The sequence below is a fragment of the Pinus tabuliformis genome, chromosome 3_2 (assembly GCF_031772625.1).
Source record: "Pinus tabuliformis cultivar Carrire ecotype Pingquan chromosome 3_2, CPIR1, whole genome shotgun sequence".
Classification (NCBI taxonomy): domain Eukaryota; kingdom Viridiplantae; phylum Streptophyta; class Pinopsida; order Pinales; family Pinaceae; genus Pinus; species Pinus tabuliformis.
The window spans coordinates 485,983,446-486,005,518 of record NC_142302.1 but is presented as its reverse complement, the minus strand read 5'-3'; the positions used below and the strand labels follow the sequence as shown (position 1 = coordinate 486,005,518).

Sequence of the window (22,073 nt, the reverse complement as noted above, 5' to 3'; positions counted from 1 at the left end):
CAATACGAGCCTTTTTCCATTATTATTCATGTTACTAATGAACAATTATTCAATTTATTCCCTATCTATTCTAATTTTAAAGAATAGATTGGAATAGATTGGAATAGATAGAATGAGAACATATTTACGATTGTAAGGAAATCCATTTTATGGTATTGTGCACCAGAAAAAAATTTCGTTCATGGAATCATTTGCATAAGGGAATGAAGGAAATTATAAAATCTGTAATTGAATTGATCCAAGAGGTGGACTCCTCAAGGATTTTGCCTATCTGCAGTTCTTTCGAACTACAGTACTAGATCACCCCACCTCTCCCCTGGAAGTATCTAAGTAATCATGGTGAACTCCTCTTCCTCAATCTTTGCAACTGCAACATGTGGATCATGTTTCTCATCCTTGTCCTTCTTCTTGAGAGGACACTGCATAGCGTAGTGACCAAATTCACCACACCGAAAAAATTTGATCTTTGAAACACCTTTCTTCTTCTTTCGCTGCTCCGGCTGCCCCTTAGATGCAAGGACTGCATTCTCTTCCTCCTCCTTGGGCTTCGTCCCACTGTTGCTACTGCCATCAAGTTTGCACTTGACTAAGTCTCGCCTCATCTCTTCCTGTTGAAGAGCGGCCCATATTCCTTCCCAATACGGCAATTTCTCTCTGCCTGGGATACTCTGGACAAACACTTGCCATTCTTCTGAAACTGAATTCAGGGCTAACCTCAACATCTCTGTAGGCTGAGGCGTTGATCCTACAGCTGCCAACTGAACTCGGACTTCCTGAAGCTTTAATAGGAACGGATCAATGCGTTCCCCTTTCTCCATCCTAGCTGACCTCAACTTCTCCTCCAAGTACATCTTTCGCTGCTCGGAAGATCCTTGATATAGCGTAGCCAAGGCATCCCACATCTCTTTGGTTGTCCCTTTGCCATCAATGGGACATACAACGTGATCCCTTACTCCATTGAGGATCAACCGCTTGGCCTTCGCCATCTCAACCTTGTATCTTTTGAGTGGATCTACATCACCGGGTACAGCTACCACACTATCAACGTACATTTTGAGATCATGCTCATCCAGAAGGGCATGAGATCCTAGAATTCCAGATCACATAGTTGAATGCTCTATCCAACCGATCTTGATCTCTCAGCCAGTTAGTTGCCATCTCTGCCAACAAAATGTCGAACTGCCTCCTCTCTCCTCTGTATTGTTGTTGGGCTGGCCTACACACTCCCTACTGGAGTTAGTAGATATGCTCCTCTCTATTGTTGTTCAGCAAATGAGAATTCGGACTTCTTGGTTGGAAGTCTTCTGAGGAAGAATTCCCTCAAAATAGTGTTTCCTTCTCTCTTCTGACGTTTTACTATCCCAACAACTACTACAGAAAACTGCGTCTCAACAGAAACTGCTATGCGTTGAAGCTTCTGCTGCGTTGCTCCCTCTGTCACTGGCAAATATCGATCTGGAAATCCTACCCCTCTGTCGACTCACTCAGAGAGAGATCTTCCACAAAAATATTACCCCCCTGGGTTGGCGCAATCCCTCTAGGGATTCGATCTGTTGCCTATGCAGCACTTCGACCTCCCTTCTTCTCTTCAGCGTTAGTTCTTCTGATCTGCTCCCTTGCTTAACCTGTGCTCTGATACCATGTGAAAATTCGAGAATCCCCGAATCACTACTGCAGCAAACTGATATTACTTCTCCTACTTGTTAATCCATGCAAGTTATTTATTGTGTTCTATTGTAAATATCTAAGTAAATACAAATGCAACCTTCACAACTTTAAATAATATGCGGAAACAAGAATCTGAGCAAGAAAGAAATAACACACACAAGTGACACCGTTGTTTTTGGACCAATGTCCCCGGAAAAACCCAATGTGGGAAAATCGGTGCAGCGGCTAAGGGTTTGTATTATGAAGCAGTAATTTTTAAATACAATCTTTGGATGTCTTGTTGGCTATCCAATGTAGAGAATCTAACTAACAGAGAGATGAGTGAGATATACCTCACACTATCACCAGCGATCTAGCACTGATCTAGCCACTAAATGGCTAGCCCCTAGCTGCCTCTGCGCAGTTTCTGCACAATCACTGTGCTGCTCTGCGTGACAGCGTCTGGGGACTACGTCACTCCTTTGGCTGATCGATTTGCCTCTAGAACTTCAACTTTCTGCCCTTCTGATCTCACACCCCAGCTTCTGGCTTTGGAACTCGATCTCCAACAAATTTTGGATCTCCTTTCAAGCTCTACGCTGCCACTGCGTGGCCCTACGCTGCCCAGCGTGACTCTGCGCTACCTCTTTTGGATCTCTCTTTGCCTTCTCTGCAATGTATCCCCGGATCAGGAAACTCTCCAACCGAAAACTATCTCTGCCCCTCATTGCAAGAAATCACCTCGATCACTTCTCCGACAACTGCTGCACTGCTCTCTTCAAAAATCGATCTCTTGATCTCTTACTCGATGTGTCTTCCAAATGCCCATCAAGCCTCTTCTTATAATCCTCTCGTTGAGAACCAACGGCCTAGATTAGATTCTAATTTCTAATCAATGGCTCAAAGCATTTTGGCTTGATCCTCGTCTTCTTCTAAAAGTTTCACCCCCAGTTTAATTAATACCCTTTAATTATTTTAATTTCCTAAGTTTAGACTTAGGCATCCATTAAAAATAATTAATTATTTTAATAAAACTGTCTTTGAGTGGAATTTCCCAAAACGATTTCTGGGTATTCTAGAATACATGTGCCCTAGCCTCCCTGCAAATTTTGAGGCTTAGAGCACATCCAATGCTACCAGAAATCAACCGGACTAAGGTGTTATCCAAGCTTCTGCCACTATAGGTACCATCAGGCTTCAGCTCTAACACCAACCCACAGGGATCTAGGTATCGTATCCAAGGTCGGAGCTCCACAAGGCCAACAATACCCTCCCTCTTCGAGATCTGGACATCATCACAGGTCGACCAGATGTCCTCCCAAGCATAATACAGGCACGCAGCCTAAGATGCTTCATCTCTCCTATTAACTAAATTAGATATATCCACCAATCCAAGCATGCTTCTAAATATTCGAACTTCTTATGGAGAGATCCTGCATAATCACAACCCCAATTAGTAGCAAACTTTCAATATATGTGTGTGTGTGTGAACACAAATCTCTGGGGTCCTCAATATTTCTAATGTTGCTTAGTTCATCACATAACCAAACATATCTTCACAGAAGCTTCCTTCTTTATCCAGCAGCACCAAACTCAGCCTCAGCACTTCTTCAAAACATATGAATCTTGCTCATAGCTTTATCAATCACGAAAAACCATTGTAGTGCCTTCATTATTCTCCAATCTCAAACCATCCTCATGGTCTTCACATCATGTTATCAACTATGGAGGAGACTCCCTTTCCTTCAACAAAGCTCCCTCTCAATTTACGGAGATCAACAACTTTATTCTTTCAGCTATGCAGTCTCTTTCTTTTTGCATCATCATATTATTGAAGAACTTTGATTTTCCAAAACTTCATTCCTTTATATGGAAACAAGGTCATCTTTCAATCATTAATGTAAACTTTAATGTCATTGAGGTTCTTGCAGCTCCCTCTTTCTATCATGCTCATCATCATCATAAAGTCATCATCAAGTATGAGGGAGGCAAACATCTTGAAGACTATGTACCTATAGCTCTTATCAACAAATATAACCAAGTAAATATATAAGGGCACAAAGTCAACTATATCAAAATAGGGTTAGCATTTCATCACAATGTGAGCATCTAATACTTTGAACAAAAAAACAAACTTTAGATATGCAAAACCTAAACCTGATTAGGTTTATAATAAACAAGGGTTACATCCCCTAGCCTTCTTGCAACAATTTTAGCTAGGGTTTTGTCACAAACCCTAGATTTCATCATCAAAACTAAATTGTAGATATCAACAATCAAGTTAGCATAGCGAAAGAATTTTACATCTAGGGTTTCATTATCATAGCCTAGAATCTTATATTGATTTCTACTAGGGTTTTGTCATGAGCCTTAGACACAAACATCAAAACTTTAAAGTTAGATATACAGCAGTTCAAGCTAAGGTTTCAATGAAACGGAAGCATATACGCCTAGGATTTCATTCCTAGGGTCTTATATTGACTATTGCAAGGGTTTTAACATAAACCCTAATTCACCAAAGCCTACAAATCTAGGGTTTCATCAACAACAAACCCTAAAAGGCTAGGGTTCCATAGCATCAACAGATCTTAAACATCATAGGATTTCATCATATGTTCTAGACTCTATCAGCAAACCCTAAGTAAGCTAGGGTTTCATCATAGCATCAATAAACCCAAAATATCAAAAAGTTAGGGTTTTTATAGAGAACCCTAAAGGCTTAGGGTTTTACCAAAATGAACAAACACCAAGAGATAGTATGATAAGGGTAGATTCAATCTAGAGATTAATCACCCTAACAATATAGAATCAAACCTTAGACATGAAAGAGTTAGTAATATAAAGCAAATTTTAAATGAAGAATGATCATACCTTCTTATATGAAGAAGATCTGCAACAGAACTTGTAGCCTAAAACATACCTTGAGTTTTTCTCTAACAAACCTTGTAGAGTTTCCTTTGCAGCAAGCTTATTTTCATGATACAAGTCTTTTCTTTTGATGTCTCCCTCTGAATCTAGCCACAATCCTTATGCAAACTTTCCTACCAAGGAAAATACAAGGATCATAAGTATGCAGTATAAACAAAGCTAGATGTATAGAGGAAATCAATCATAAAGGAAAAAAAGAACAGGATACTTATCTTTTGTAAAATGGTGGGGAAGCTCCCTCTTAGCATCAATATTTTCTTTGTGAGGGACTTCCTTGGAAACAACTCAAGAATTTTCTTATCAAAACATGTTAGACCTATGAATACTAGAAATTAGACTAATCCTAGAGTCTAATCATAAAAGAAATCCTAAAATAAAAGTCTATATTGTATGAGGATATGTAAGGGATAGCATCCCTAGAGACTCAATAATATAGATCTTTGACTTCGGATTCTTCAGTTTTTTTCTTCTTCGGTGGAGCTTCATTAGCAACTGTTGCATGTTCTCTTTCTCTCTTCTTGCTCCTTGGATTTTCAGGACATTGGCTCTTGTAGTGTCCCAACTTATGACAATTAAAACATTCAATTTTAGATAGGTCAATCTTCTTCTTTGGTCCTTTAAACTTCTTGTGTCTTCCCTTTTTCTTGTAGTGAGCAGAATATGCATTGGATGTGTTGTTCTCTTCATCTTTCTTCTTATCACTTGCTAATGAGATGCGAGTTTCTTCTTGACTACATGCATTACACATTTCTTCAAAGGGTGGTGTTTCTTTCCAACTACTAATACCTGATGCAAAGACACTCCATGATTTCGGCAGACCTAGTAGTGCAACAATCACAAGCTCTTTATCTGGTATGACTTCATCAATGGCTTGGAGCTCATCTCTTATTCGAGATATCCTTAAAAATAAGAAGACAGTGTCATCTTATGTCATCTTCATTGTTCTTAGTTCATTCTTTTAACTAGCTACTTGTGCAATGTTCTTGATGGTGAATAGTTTAGAGAGAGCATCATACATCCCTTTTACAGTATCTATCTTGAAATCTTTCCTTGATCCTTCCTTCTCAAATCCTTTCTTCCTTAAATAGATCTTCAAGTTGACTTTTCCTTCTTATCCTTCACCTTAGCTCTGATACCATGTTAGAAAATCAGAAAGGCAGAAAGATTTTCTTGTCTAGGCAATTACTTGTGATATTCTAGTATTCTTATTAACTTCCTTTATGTTCTTCTTTTATCTTCTTTTCATCAAGCAATTATCAAATCCAAAGCATGAAGATCAATGACACCAGATATAGGCACTCAGCTAGGGCAAAACCCCTATGAAGGGGAAAACTCAGTCAAACTCTTCCTTCAGTAGATTAAAATGAAGATGAGACAACCCAAGACCTTAGACCTAGACAAAGAACCTCCTTCTATCCACCAAGTCAGCCTCCAAGATGATTAGCCAAACATCAGAAGTCAACTCTAGTGAAATTGCATCAAGCTTGAATCTACGATCCTCCTGCAACATATTTTCGGCTCTACTACAAGTTTGCAATTTCGGCCCCCTTCTGCACTTCAAAAATTTGCATGCCTGAAGCAGAATCAAGAAAAAAATGTCTTCACATACTTCGCTAGGGTTCCTCCTTCTTCGAGTAGGGTTTCTCCTTCTTCCTTAGACTTATTTTGCTCCTTTCTTTCTTCTAAAAATTTCAGATCGAACTTTCTTGGTGATTGGTTCTTCAAATAGGGTCGAATGCTCTTCTATTTATAGTCCTTATGTGTGGTCGAATGTCCTTAATGAGGCTAACTTGTCTTCTTTGAGGCCGACTTGGTGGAGGAGGCACAAATGGCACTTTTGACACAAAAATAAATTTCTTTCTTGATATACAAAGCCCAAGAAGGGTCTATTACATGATGACAAGGACTAGGACTCATCACACAAACCCTAGAAGTCTTCAATGGAGGTTATGACCTAAAAAATAAAATAATAAAGCATGAAACCCATGCTAATAAATAATTTTATTTTATAAATATTTTTTCTTTTTCTTTCTTTTGACAAATACATTACATCGTGACTCAAGTACAATTATGAAAACCAACACTAGTTACATTCTTCAACACCTAGAACGTAGCAACCCATCAACTTTGCAAATTGCCCAACAAGTTGGCCAACAACTCCTGAAGTCATAGAGACAAAAACATGCTCCTCTTTTTATGAGAGCAAACCTCAAAGCATCTAGCATAAGCAATAAACCAAAGCATCCCCATTAGCTTGCATCTGAGTTGGTTGTAGCATATAAACAAATGGGAAATTTTTCATCTTCTTCCTAAGAATCAACCCACTCGATGATAGCCTCCACTTCCTTGGCCTTGGAGATCAGCTCTGGCTACACTACAGCAAGTCCTCCAAGATGCCCCAAAACATCAATATCATCAATCTACCTTGCATCACTAAGTGAGGTAATATTGTAGAATTTTTTCAAAAAGCACCCTTGTTAAAATGGTGGTAACAGTGCCCTTGCCTTGCTTGTGGAAGACATCACCTTAGGACTCCTCCACTTTGACCAATTTGGAAAACACACACATTTCTTATATTTTTTATCCACACATGCGAAGTCAAGAGAAGGAAATCTAAAGTTTGACCGAAGCATAGAAGATTGCAATTGACCAAGTTTGACCTACTCTGTTTCACCAAGAATTTGATTGAATTTGATCACTGAAAAAAGGCAAGTTTGACTATAGAAGGAGACTTTGGCTGCAGATTTGGGCCGCAATCAACCAAAGTTGACCATAGTTGACTAGAGACCCTTTGACCTAAGGCCAAAATTTCAGACTATTGACCAGCACTAATTTCTCTAATTTTTGGAGGTTTGACCAAAATTGACTAGCTAGTATTTGACCAAGATTGATTGGTATCTTGGACTTGGATTTGTGGCACAAATTTCTAGAATAATTGTAAATATTGTTGAAGAACAAATTTCTCCTAGAAGAAAAGTTGTTGGGTTTTTGCCAAGGTAAAATTTGTTCTCTATTATGCTTGGTTGTCTCTTTATTATTCTATTGTTATCATTGCATTATTGTTGAGATTTTCTGTGTGTAATTGCTTAACGATATATGTGACATAAGATAACTTGATTGGAAATCATTGGAAGTAATTATCAGATCAGAAAATCAGTTTCTACTGTGCATTATTGTAGAAAACTCAACATGGTATTAGAGCTTTGTTGAAAGAGCAGGCATTGAAGTCAATGTTGAATTTCCACAACCTTGGTGTCTGGGATAGAATCTTAAATCATTAACTCTACCAAACCAAGAATCACAACAAAACTACTTTGCGCAACGAAATATAAACAACAGTAAATCTACTAGTGCGCAAACTATAGACATCTTTTTACAATTTCCAACCCAACTTCGTTATATTAATCAAATGAATAATACAACATTCTAGGGCTCCCATACCAGGGATAATGGGCCTCACACATCCACTAGTACAAGAATACAAAACTGGGGCTTGGTGTCAATCTATCGACAACCAATCTACCCTCAACAAGATAGTCTGACCATCTAGCTGATGTAATCGACTTCACAACTCCACTCGGTCATACCCTGTGAATGCCCGATCCTTCAGCTCTCGATCTGCAGCACTGCCTCTATCAACGATCCAAGTCCATCTAGCCACTGAATCTCGACTATCCAATTTTCTCACTAGTTGTGCCTTAGTCCATCAAGGGCACAACACATCGAGACTCCTATTTGAGTTGTTCACAACTCTGTTTGTCAACAACTCCCTCTACCCACTGCTGCTCCTCAGCTACTCAGGGACTTCAGCCCACTATGGTCTTCCTGTGTTGCTCCAATGAAGACCATCATAGGGCACAGAGGGTTGCCACCTATCACTGCAAGATTTCCATCTCCCACAATGAACATAGGCTAGGAGGACTGCCCATCATCTGTTGTAGAAGTCCTTCTCCACACACAAGTCTAGGGTTGCTCAACTACTCCTCTAGCTCATCAACCCTTGAGCTCAACAACTGCCACTCTAGCAACCACCTAAGTCCATGAAGATGGTGCACACCGGGCTCCAACTTGGGCACTATCACGTTGTCCTCCAACAGACCATAAATGTCCAATCCATTGTCCACACTTGGTCCATTCTCACGCTACCCTCCAACAGACCATGAGTGACCAATCCTACTATAGCATCTGCTCCTAGTTAGGGCCTCCAATCATCTAGGAAACACCTCCTCTTGGCTGCCAATAGACTCCACCAACCAGTCCTCTCCTAGGGCACCATCCACTTGCAAATTATATCAATCTCAAGAGGACTTACATACCCGCAACATTTTTTTTCTCCTTTTGATGTGACACACACACAACTGTTAATATAATTTGCTCCACGGACTATCCAACTCTAGGACTTTCCATCCACTAGCATCCTTATCACCAAAAGACCATTTGTTGCATGCTACCGCCGATCTCTGGTTAGGGCACACTTCACAACCCTTAACCCTGCTCCAAATAATTGTGTTCTCTTGTCCAAACAACAGCCAACCTTTGCGGCCCTTTCTATGCCACCATGCATTGCTTTAGGGCTTAAGGCTCCTCCTCTAGACTCCCTGCAACTTACGGACCTGCTACAGCAAAGGATACAGCCTCCTTTAGATAGAAAACACTTCTATTTGGGTTGCGGCCTACTCCAAGGGTCTATGGTTGGGTTAGAGGGTCATTCTTAGGCCTTTTGCCCATTCAAATTGCCCTCCAATAAACCTCTGCATTACCCCAATACCTGTGGCCCATAACAAAACCAAATAACACTTCAAAACACACACGGAACACATCAAAATTTACCTCTATTACAACGACCTAGTCTACAAGGGAGACACACCAAAAACTGCCCACAAATTTTCCCTTAAACACATTCCTAGCTGCCTCAGAGTTGCGGCCTTCTCCACAGAGGAATCCGCACCAAAACGCAAAGAGAACCCTTCTCAAAACTCAGTTGTGGTCTCCTTTATCTTGCCTTAGATCCGCACTTCAAACACAGAGGTAATCTGTGATGGAAGATGCACTTTTGGATGTGTAAATATGCCTCACACTTGACCTATATTTATAGGTTTCATGGGGCTCCAACGAACGGCCCTAAAAGGGCTGCCAACCTGTCAAACAGCCTACTAACATTAGGCCGACTTGAACAAGCCCACCTCCAACATTCAAAAATTGATATCTCTTCAATGACAACTCAGAATTGGACGATTCTTGATGCGTTGGATTCATCTTGTCCTCGGCTATCATCCTCATTCCTCACATGTTGCAATCTCGTCACGATTTTGGCCCAAACATCGATGGATCCAAAACCACAAGCTTGGGTTTCAAGCCCACAAGGCCACTTGTGGAGCCCCTTCCTCCAAACCCTTGATCCTCAAGGCTTGGAGTACCTCCCAAGCTACAAAAAACACTCCCTCTTAGCGAGGGAGGTACTTCCAAGACTCAGAAGTAACCATCATCATTCGGTGACACTAACCCATCTGGCGTCCATCACTACAGCATGCTCTATAGAATGAACCCGACAATCTCGATAGTGCCTCCGCCTCATCACATCTGAACCTAAAGATCCCAAACCTCCAGAGGGTTGCTCCCTCTGAGGCTAGACTCCCTCTGAGCCTACACAATCTCCATTGGCTCAGTCCTGCAAGCACTCATCCTCCTGGATCAAATACCACTCATGCAAATCACTCCAATCTCGGATATGCAACATCATGATCCGATGAAGACTCTAGCCTGCCAATCTATAGTCCATCACATGAAGCCATCTCGATCAACCTGATCTTGTCCAAGCCAAAGAAACCCTCGAGTTGTCCCAACCCATCCATGGCAAGTCAAAGGAAATACACGATCTGCAACTTGCCCTACAACAAACTGTTGCTCACCAAGCTCACCAGAACTCCCAGCCAATCTTACTGCCAAGCCATTCAAGACCACATCTCCATGTCTTCAGCTGAACCCTCTACTTCGTGATCTAGACACCCACAATTCCCACTGAGTTGCTTCGTTGTGCACACTCTGATTCATTGTCCCTCAAAGTATCTCATATACACTCTTCCATGTTGAATTTCCACGACCTTGGTGTCTGGGATAGAATCTTAAATCACTGATGCTACCAAACCAAGAATCACAACAAAACTACTTTGCACAGTGAAATATAAACAACAGTAAATCTACTAGTGCACAAAATATAGACAACTTTTTACAATTTTCAACCCAACTTCGTTATATTAATCAACTGAATAATACAACAGTCTAGGGCTCTCGTACCAGGGATAATGGCCCTCATACATCCACTAGTACAAAAATACAAAACTGGGGCTTGGTGTCAATCCATCGACAACCAATCTACCCTCAACAAGATACTCTGACCATCTGGTTGATGTAGTCGACTTCACAGCTTCCCTCGGTCATACCCTGTGTCTGCGTGGTCTTTCGGCTCCTGATCTACAGCACTGCCTCTATCAACGATCCATGTCCATCTGGCCACTGAACCTCGACTATCTAATCTGCTAACTAGTTGTGCCTTAGTCCATCAAGGCCACAACACATCGAGACTCCTGATTGAGTTGTCCACAACTTCGTTTGTGAACAACTCCTTCTGCCCATTGCTGCTACATAGGGACTTCAGCGCACTATGGTCTTCCTGCGCTGCTCCAATGAAGACAATCATAGGGCACGGAGGGCTACCACCTATCGCTACAAGATGTCCATCTCCCACAATGAACATGGGCTAGGAGGATTGCCCATCATCTATTGTAGAAGTCCTTCTCCACACACAAGTTTAGGGTTGCTCAACTACTCTGGCTCATCAACCCTTGAGCTCAAGAACTGCCACTCTCGTAACCACCTAAGTCTATGAAGATGGTGCACATCAAGCTCCAACTTGGGCACTGTCACGTTGTCCTCCAACAAACCATAAATGCCCAATCCACTATCCACACTTGGTCCACTCTCAAGTTGCCCTCCAACAGACCACGAGTGACCAATCATGTTGTAGCATCTGCTCCTAGTTAGGGCATCCAATCATCTAGGAAACCCCTCCTCTTGGCTGCCAACAAACTCCACCAACCAATCCTCTCCTAGGGCACTATGCACTTGCAAATTACATGAACCTCAAGAGGACTTACATACCTGCAACCTTTGGTTGCTCCTCTTGACGTGACACCCACACAACTGCTAATATAATTTGCTCCACGGACTGTCCAACTCTAGGATTTCCCATCCACTGGCATCCTTATCACCAAAAGACCATCTACTGCATTTTGTTGTTGATCTTTGCCCTAGTGTTCTATGCACCCTTGAACTCTAGTTAGGGCACACTTCACAACCCTTAACCCTGCTCCAAATCACTGTGTTCTCTTGTCCAACAACATCCAACCTTTGTTGCCCTTTCTATTCCACCATGCATTGCTTTAGGGCTTAAGGCTCCTCCTCTAGACGCTCTGCAACTTATGGACCTACTACAACAAAGGATACAGCCTCCTTTAGACAGAAAAGCTTCTATTTGGGCTGCAGCCTAATCCAAGAGTCTACGGCTGGGTTAGAGGGTCATTCCTAGGCCTTCTGCCCATTCAAATTGCCCTCCAATACACCTTTGCATTACCCCAATACTTGCGGCCCATAACAGAACCAAACAACACTTCAAAACATGCACAGAGCACATCCAAATTTACCTTTATTACTGTGGCCTAGCCTACAAGGGAGACATACCAAAACTGGCCACAAATGTGCCCTTAAACACCTTCCTAGTTGCCTCAGAGTTGCGGCCTTCTACACAGAGGAATCAGCACCAAAATGCAAAGATAACCCTTCACAAAACTCGGTTGTGGTCTCCTTTATCTTGCCTCAGATCTACATTTCAAACGCAGAGGTAATTTATGATGGAAGATGCCCTTTTGGATGTGTAAATATGCCTCACACTTGACCTATGTTTATAGGTTTCCATGGGGCTCCAATGAACAGCCCTAAAAGGGCTACCAACCTGTCAAACAACCTACTAACATTAGGGCAACTTGAACAAGCCCACCTCCAACATTCAAAATTTAATATCTCTTCAACGACAACTCAAAATTGGACGATTCTTGATGCGTTGGATTCGTCTCGTCATCTACTATCATCCTCATTCCTCACATGTCGCAATCTCGTCATGGTTTTGGCCCAAACATCAATAGGTGCAAAACCCCAAGCTTGGGTTTGAAGCCCACAAGGCCACTTGTGGAGCTCCTTCCTCCAAACCCTCAATCCTCAAGGCTTAGAGTACCTCCCAAGCTACAAAATCCAACAGTCAACCTTAGAGACAAGTGTTCCAGCAACTTAATTGGTTTTTGGGTCTTTTGCCTAAAATGGTACCAAATCTTCGAGTTGAAGACAGGTTGGATGGTGCCATCAATTTTAGATCTTGGAATACCAAAATACTCCTTATTTTGGAAGAGAATGAACTTCAAGATCATGTGGAGAAAGCCATTCCAAAGCCAAAGTGTTAATTTTAGATAACAATGGTATGTTTTATGCTTGAGAGCAATTTTACTTCAATTTTCTTATTAGCCCAATATCAATATCCAGTTTAGCAATTACATCAACATGATAGTAAAATGCATATAGAACATAAACAATAACAGTAGAAGACAAGCCAAGACAAGAGGACACAAGATATGGCACTAGCTAGGACACAAGATATGGCACTAGCTAGGGACAAACCCCAATGTGGAGACCATAGCAGAAGGACTTGCTTACATGACAGAGGGAGCAACTACAACAAAAGGACTTGCTTGCATGACAGAGGGAGCAGCTACAGCAAATGGACTTGTTTGTGCAACAGAGGGAGCAACAATAGAAGGAGAATTTGCTTCCATGATAGCCAAGACTACAACAAGAAGACCTGCTTCAATGTCAAAGGGGTTTGGCCTCAAAGATTGAAATGAAGGATTCCGACGGATACACTATTTCTTGGGATTGGAGATTCAAATTTGATGAATCCCATGATGTACAGACGGTTGATTGGATTCATGATGTATCTGGTTAACACCAGGCCAGATATTCGCTTTGCAATGAACACCCTGAACCAGTTTATGGTTGAGCTGAGGCATGTACAGCAAAGCATGTGTTACCTGTGTTGTACAATTGGATGTGCATTGTGGTTTGAGATATGTCTCATGAGGTGAAGTGAGGCTTTGCAGGAATATCACAAGTCATGAAGCAATGAGCCTTCAGAAGCCAGAAGGACATGGTTAGGTCACTTCATCCGAGACGTGAAGAGCAGTAGAGCTCCAGTACATATCCACAAATAAGTAAATTGTGGACAAAGACGAGCTTAGTATGTTGAATGTCTCCCTCGTTGGAAGGGAATGATGAGGTCTTTGCAGGATTAGGTTGACCATCTTCTAAAGCCATAAAGAACTTTGGTTGGGTCATAAAGGACTTTGACCAATAGGAGATGAATACATTCACCTTTGACGCCAGAAGGACTTGGCTAGGTCATAAAGGACTTCGACCAGAAAGGTGAATGGCCCAAGGTAATTACAGGGGAAATTATAGGATACATTCAACTCTGAAGCAAGAAGAGCACGGCTAGGTCAACCAGAGGTGAATGTCCAAGGGAAATTATAGGATTGGACAGACCTTCTCCTTAGAAGCCATAAGGTCTTGGCTTTGTCGACCAAAGGAGATAGATGTAATTCATCGTTAGAGCCAAAAGGACTTGGCTACGACATAAAGGACTTTGACCAAAAAGGTGAATAGTCCAAAGGCAAATTCTCTCCCAATAAGGTAGAAAAAGTTGGATGCCTAGGCTAGGTCATGATCAGAGGAGATTGATACATTTGCCTAAGGAGCCATAAAGGACTTTGGCCAACCCTAGATATATGAGGAGTTACATTGCCCACTCCGGGATGGAGTTATCTATAGACATGCATCAATATGACAAGCTCATGAACTTAACAAAGGAGAAATTTCAGCAAGGAAAAATTGTTGCAAAGAATACCTCCCTCGCTTAGAGGGAGTGTTGATTTTTGTGTAGCATCAGGAGGTATTCCCGTATGCCAAAAGGCCCCCCAAGTCGGCCAAGGAAAATTATGAAAATGAAAATTCAAATTATGTATTTTGCGGCTTCATGTAGGCCCCAAACGATCAAGTTGACGCCACCATGAATGGGTGCAACTTTTGGTCAAAAGGGCACCAATTTGGCTAATATAAATACACATAAGACTCCTCCACTTTGACCAATTCAGAGCACACACCTCTTCTATTTCAGATCCACACATGCGAAGTCAAGAGAAGGAATCCTAAAGTTTGACCGAAGCATAGAAGACTGCATTTGACTGAGCTTGCCCTACTCTGTTTGACCGAGAATTTGACTGAATTTGATCGCTGAAAAGAGGCAAATTTGACCACAGATTTGGGCCACAGTTAACCACAGTTGACTGAAGACCCTTTGACTGCAGGACTGAGCTGACCTCAAGCCAAAATTTCAAACTGTTGACCAGCACTAATTTCTCTGATTTTTGGAGGTTTGACCAGCATTGACTAGTTGTTATTTGACCAGGTTTGACTGATATCTTGGACTTGGATTTCTGGCACAGATTTCTAGAATATTCTTGGAATTGTAAATATTGTTGAAGAACAAATTTCTCCTAGAAGAAAAGTTGCTGGGTTTTCCCAAGATTGGGTTTTCCTAGAGTAAAATTTGTTGTCTCTATTGTGTTTGGCTGTCTCTTTATGATCCTACTGTTTTCATTGCATTCATGTTGAGATTTTGTGTGTGTAGTTGCTTAATGATATATGTGACATAAAATAACTTGATTGGCAATCATTGGAAGTAATTATCAGATCAGAAAATCAATTTCTATTGTGCATTGAAAAACAGTTTCTATTGTGCATTATTGTAAAAAACTAATTTCAGTTGTCCACTACTTTTGTAATTGCAGATTTGATTTCAGCGATCTATTTCTTCAAGGTTTTGTAATTTACAACACTTATGTCTTGCTGATCCAACATAAGTTAAGACTGAAATTGTAAGTGATCAACATTAATATTGAAGAAAATAGGGCAGATTACCTGCCATAGTTACAGCTGTCATGAAGTGAATTTTAGATCTGTTTTACGCATGATAAGTTTGCCCTAGAGAGCTGAAACTCATTGGCACACTTTAGTAACTTTTCTCTTTAATTGCCTAATGAATTGGGCTATTAAGAGGTGAAATGTTGCCTGTTGTTCCTACAGTTTTGTCTATATTTCATAACAGCCCAAAATTCACAGGATTGAGATCTGAGAAACCTCTAGGAAATAGGTGAGGGCTGAAAATTCACAAGGTTGAGATCTGCGAAACCTCTAGGAAATAGGTGAAATTTCTGAATTGTTCAATACTTAAGCAAACAAAACAGTTTTATATCCTCTCCAATAGGTAAGTCTTATCAAGTGGTTTAGCTTATTTATTTTATAGTTTATTTTTAGTTTCTAAAAAATGTTAGACATTATTGGATTGTACTCTTTAGTTTTATTAAACCACTTTTTAATAATTCCCGGACAATAATAAAATTATCTTATGTGCCGGTCTCGGCAATTAAAAGTCGTGAATAAAGAAAAATTATTCGTTTTAGCCGAAGGATCCAGGCTTACCATTGAGGCTGATGGATTATAATCTGTCTACCAGGTCCCATTCTTGCTGTGCTCTACTTTTCCCAAACAGCATGGGTAAAAATAATGAGGCAAGGTACAAGTCCCGTGCAATTTTGGCAGAATAGTTACACTTGGTCCCTGGGACCTGATGCGAAGGAAATGAATGTCATGTGGTGCAGCTCCCGACCATGAGACCTAGACTTTGAGATCTATGCATGGCTCGAAATTTGCCTTCTTTCAGGCCATTGAGAGGAGAGCGAACAGAGTGCTTGCATTTTTTTCTTTTAAATTGAAATTCGTCTCTTTCAGGGACTGCAATGGTATGAGCTTTCTCACGCAGTATTGCATTTCCTTGGTGAGGTAGTTAGTGTTCTTAATCCGAATTACAAATACAATGAATGCAATTGTTATGATGAGATTGGATATGCCTTAGAAAATAATATGACTCACCTGCTTCTGCAGCGTAGTTTGGTGTGAAGGGATCGCCATCGGTGTGAAGGCATTTCAAGGAGGAAATGACTGTGAATGGCATGAAAGAAACACCGATGAGCCATTGCAGACCGTTCTGCTGCTCTTTGCCATATTGTTTAGACAGACTGTTACACAGGATCCTCAACACCTTCTCTTCCATGTCTCCTTCTGCCTTGCCCGCTACTCTGCTGATCCTGTTTTCCTCGAACCTTCAGTTTTTTTCCCACACTCTATTTTTGAAGATTCACACAACGTAGACCCTTATATTTTCGGCGATGTTAAATGTCGTTATATATTAAAAATGATTTTAAAGTTATGGTTAAATTAAACATTAAATTGTATAAGATTCTCTTATTTGTAAAAATAATTTGATTTATGAAATTTATGGAGATGAATTTATAAAAAAAAATTTAAATCACATATTATTATTAATATGGTGATGTCCAAAAAAAATTAATATTTAATTACCAATTATGTAAGTTGTTTTGGGTTTAATAACGTGCAAAAATCAACTAGATCAAAGTTCAATGATGTTTTGAAGATGATATTACTTCTCCCGATCATTTAGTATAAATAAGGTATGGGTTAAGATCATAGTTTTAACTTTTAATTATGTATGAGCTATGAGACATAGGTATTTTGGATTAAATAACCAAATATATTGTAATAAAATCATGATCTCGACGAAGAAATTTCATGAGTAAATATATAATAATATTTTGGCAAGCGTAATGACCAAAATGGTATTCATTGGGTGAATTGGCATTAATTTTCAATTTTAAATCAATGGGGAATTGGGGATATATATATATATATGCCCCCCAATTCCCCATTGATTAAAATTATATATGTATGGTATATTTTTGGCAGCAAAATCCCTCTAGAATGTTATCACTAGGGAAGGGCTCTAGAAAAGAGTCTTGTTGGATAAAGATATCTTTAGAATGGATTTGAAGGGGTCGAAAGAATATCTATAGGTTTCTAACCAATGTAAGGCATTTACATTGGCCTTTCTTATAATGAGATATTGCCCAACCTAGCAAGTTCGCAATGGTGCACTTGGTCGTATTGGGGTAAATGTTATTCCGAGTTGTAGTAGGGATATAATTTTTGCCCAAATAAATGACACTACACTTGCAAGAAATTCTCAAGGTAACTTTGGATATAGTATCTTTGCCAACATATATATTTATTTGGAAACAATGATAGCTCAGTGCTAATCCTCTTAGCTATGAAGGTGAACAAGTTCATGAATTGTGGAATAACCTCATTAAAGAGTTAAACAAAGCACATATCATATTGGGGAATGATAAGGATGAAATGATTTGATGATGAATGACTTAGGTGGACACTACCCTACTAAAATGGGACATCAAATCTTGTATGATCGAGGAACAAACAAGGTTAACTCATGGTGGAAGAAAAATTGGGAAGTTAAAGCTTAGCCAAAGTCAAATTTGTTTTATGTGGGATAATCATCCAAGTATGGGCATGTTATGTAGGGCCAATGAAGAAACAATGGTTCATTTATTTTTACATCGTGAATATTCTAAGTGGGTTTAATTGGATATAGAGAAAGCACTAGATTTGTTTAATCTCTTATCAAAAGAGGACTTGGTGAAAAGACTTTTACAATGGTTTAGACTACCATTCCTGAAACTATTAAGTGTAATTCATTTACATTATGAATATTCTAAGTGGGTTTGGTCGAATATAGAGAAAACACTAAAATTGGCCAATATGTAGTTAAAAGAGAACTTGGTGGAATGCCTTACAATGGTTTAGACTACCAATCCTGAAACCACTAAGGGTTGTCCCTTTTCTTTCACTCTCAAGGATTTGGCTTGTTAAACCTCCAATACCATATTTGATTTATTTATTCTTCAGCAATTACTTTATACCCATAAATAATTTACTCAATAAAATATGAAATTTATTGGAAAATAAATTCACTGGTATTTTAACTTTCAAAAATTATATTTGTAGTAGAAATAAAATAGGAAAATCAATCACACAACAGTATAAAACTATCCCCAAAACAATCTTCCTTCACTTTATATTGCTCAGGAAAATTAGGACCTAAACCCACAAAGAATACATAGAAAAATTATAGCTTATTAAACGCTAGAAATTGGCCTCAAGGAATTCAACCCACTAGAAATCAGCCCTCCAAGAAGATTTCAGCCCTTGGAGAATTCAGCGTCTCTCACTAATAATTTAGCCCCTCCTTCTCCTCTCGTACAACCTCTACGCACTTGAAAAATATTAGCCCCTAGATATCTCAACCACCCTCCAAAACTCGCCCTCGTCTTCAGCAATTCAACCTCTCTCTCCTAGACTCAACCTCCCTGAAATTTGCTTGATAGAATCCTTTTCCCTTCTCTTCAATCCTGGAGTCTCACATTCCTTGAGAAAATCGTTCTCTCAACAATAAAAATGTGTCTTCATCCTCTCCCATAAGTTCTCTTTATAATATCTCCATCGCCCAAATCCCTAATCTCAAAAGTGGCATATATCTAAGATTAAATCCCAGCCTTCTTAGAACAATGGTGGAGATTAGATCTAATTCACTTAAATAAATTAATATATATCCTTAGATAAACATTAGTCTAGAGTCAACATTAATTAAATAATTATTCAATGTACTTTTTCCAAGTTAAAAACTTAGGAAGGAGATCATATTAATTGCTTCTCTTGAACAACCACCTAAAGAGTACTTCTTCTCATATATGCTAGACACAAGCCTATGCAGAACGCCTCCTGAAGCTACAAAATCAACATGGCTTACCTAAAACTCTCTACTCTTTGAAGAATTTTTATGCATGTCTTATCAGACTTCAATTCACGTTTTGGGTTTATTTCCCTTTTATAAATACCAATAATGCAAAAAGTTACAAGAGTATTGAAGGAGCTCCAAGTGGATAAGTTGGGGGCTTAGTGTTACTTTGATAGTTTCTGCCTGGGATTAGATTTAAATTGTGGCTTGGGATTTATTCTTTACCCATCATATGCTACCATTGTTTTCTTTCTAAAGCAAATGTAGATCATGGTACCAACAACTTAGTAGAATTCAAAGCATTTAACTATCTCATGAAAATATCTCTAAACAATAACATATTAAATGTTTAGGTATTTAGGGACCTCGGTTTGGCCAACAATTGGATGGTTGGTAGGATTCAATTTAAAGAAAACTTCTTATTGTCCTTTGGATTTCACCTAAAGGTTATCGTAAGGCTCTTTCAAGAGATTTCATTCTCGCATGTGTATAGAGACCAAAATCAAATCACAAGTCATCTTTGAAAGGAGGTATTGACACTCCATATGCACCAAGCTTCTTTGTTAGAACATGTTGATGATAGGATTATTGATAACCATTCCTTTCACTTCTAAGATTTTTAAGTTGTCCATGTACAATAGACTTTCATGGTATAATAGCTCTAGATGCTAAGTGTTTTATAATCAACAATCTTAAACTTAAACGTAATACGCCCTACCTTGTCATTCATTTAGAGGTTGTTCTTCAACCTGTTGAGTTTAAGTCTATGATTTAGGTACTTATTGTATAAATTAGCTAACATGAAGAGAGAGTATTCATGTCATAGTGTCAAACATTAACAAAATTCACTCAAGGTTGAAGAGAATGTGTACCATAGATGTTACTTCTTAGTTGAATTGTTGGGAGATAACAGAAGAGGATGCCATTTAAAATATTAACACCATTAATAATTTTGGAATAACTAAATTTAAAAAACTAAGGTGTTATAGTGAGATTGAGATTAAGAAAAAGTTGATTTAATATGGGGGAAATATTAGCCCTAAGTTAAAAGATCAAAAATACCTCGTCGTTATTTCTAGCTTCAAGAAGAAAGTAAGTATTCCAAAATAAGAACAAACTTCACAAGCTTCACAGTAAAACAAGAACATGGGCAAGTCCTAAAACACTTTGGGATGAAAGAATAGGCAAATTTTGTAAGCCTTACAAAGTAGAGGATCCAAAGCATTCTCTCTCACCGTGCATAACCTAAATGAACATTAAATCTTATTTTAAAGCATTTGTCACACCACTAATGTTCATAATGTGTTAACTCATAATACCAAATGAGATTGATGACATTATTTCCAAGTTATTTGGTTATAGAAACAACATCATATTGCACATTAATTAACTTTTCTTTTATAAATTTTGATAAACCAAATGTTGGTCTTAAGGGGAAGTATCCTCATCATTACATATATTGGGCATTTTTGGTGTATAGGTAACCCAATTGTGAGCTTTGTTTGTGCTTGTTGAAACTAGGATGACATCCCACTTTTTATGTATAGAATGCATGTGCGTGTTCACTATTTAAACTAATAGTTAAACTATCTTTTATGGAGCAAGCGATAAGAGCTACAAAGGCAAGGTTCACAAGGATGTGAAAGAAACAATGTAACTTGACCATGGGAATGATTGCACTAAATTTGATATGAAAGAGAATACATTTTAGTTCAAAGCCAAAACCATGGAACCATTTTTAAGTGAATGATAAATGTCTATTTTTGTATGACCAAGTCCATGAAACGAGGTATACCCAAATAGTTGACCTTTAGTACAACTAGTGAGGACAACTAATATCTCGAAGCTTGGAAGTATATTAGCTAAGGAAAGCACTAATTTGGTCCAATTTGATCATGGGCATGGATGCAAGATTGTCCTAGTCAACTTTCATCATCAAATTAGTCAAGTGTATTCATCCTTTGAGCTATAAGATCATGTCAATGTAGACAATTTATTCATTGTTAAGTTGGTGTATTGAATTAGGCAATGTTGCTCATGCATGCTAGAGTGGTGATGAGACATTCACTCAGGTTGTGTAAAATACTATCGTGATGCATGCTTGGCTCTAGTTATGTTTTTTGGTTGTGCTATAAACTAAAGAATATCTAGCATGTTATCATTCCGTAATTTTCCTAGGTTGAGGAAGAAAACTACAAAGGTAACCACAAAACACTTGTAAAGCTAGGATCTAGCCCTTCCAGCTTCAAAGAGGGCTTTCTCTGTTTGATTTATATTTCTGTTTTTAAGATCTTAGGCTAACTATTAAAATTTGAGGTAGGTTTTTCAAAATTTTGGTTGAAATGTGCTAGAAAAGTCCATTGGGATGGAGTCATAAAATTTTGAGTAATCAATTACAAAAATCACATAGTAGTTGTAACAGGGCAGGGTAGGAAAACTCTTGTATCTTATAGAGTGTTTGTGGTGTGAATAGGATGAATATGATTAAATTTCAATTAAATATAGAGTGTACACAGATGAACTCTATATTTAATATCAAAAATAAAACATTGATATTATTAACAAGCTAGAGTAGAGTACACTTAAGCAAATTTGACCCTTAATCTTCTTG

At 39.0% G+C, this 22,073-nt stretch overlaps 1 protein-coding gene across 1 annotated transcript in view; it reads right to left on the bottom strand.

The window, feature by feature from the left end:
* LOC149181417 (Peptidase C78, ubiquitin fold modifier-specific peptidase 1/ 2) overlaps window positions 1-16,945 on the bottom strand; it is a 456,391-nt gene extending 439,446 nt beyond the window's left edge. The window contains exon 1 of the mRNA XM_089416612.1: window positions 16,666-16,945. Coding sequence (XP_089272738.1) covers window positions 16,666-16,846 — 181 coding nt within the window. The 5' untranslated portion in view covers window positions 16,847-16,945. The remainder of the gene's footprint in view (window positions 1-16,665) is intronic.
* Window positions 16,946-22,073: the final 5,128 nt, after the last annotated feature.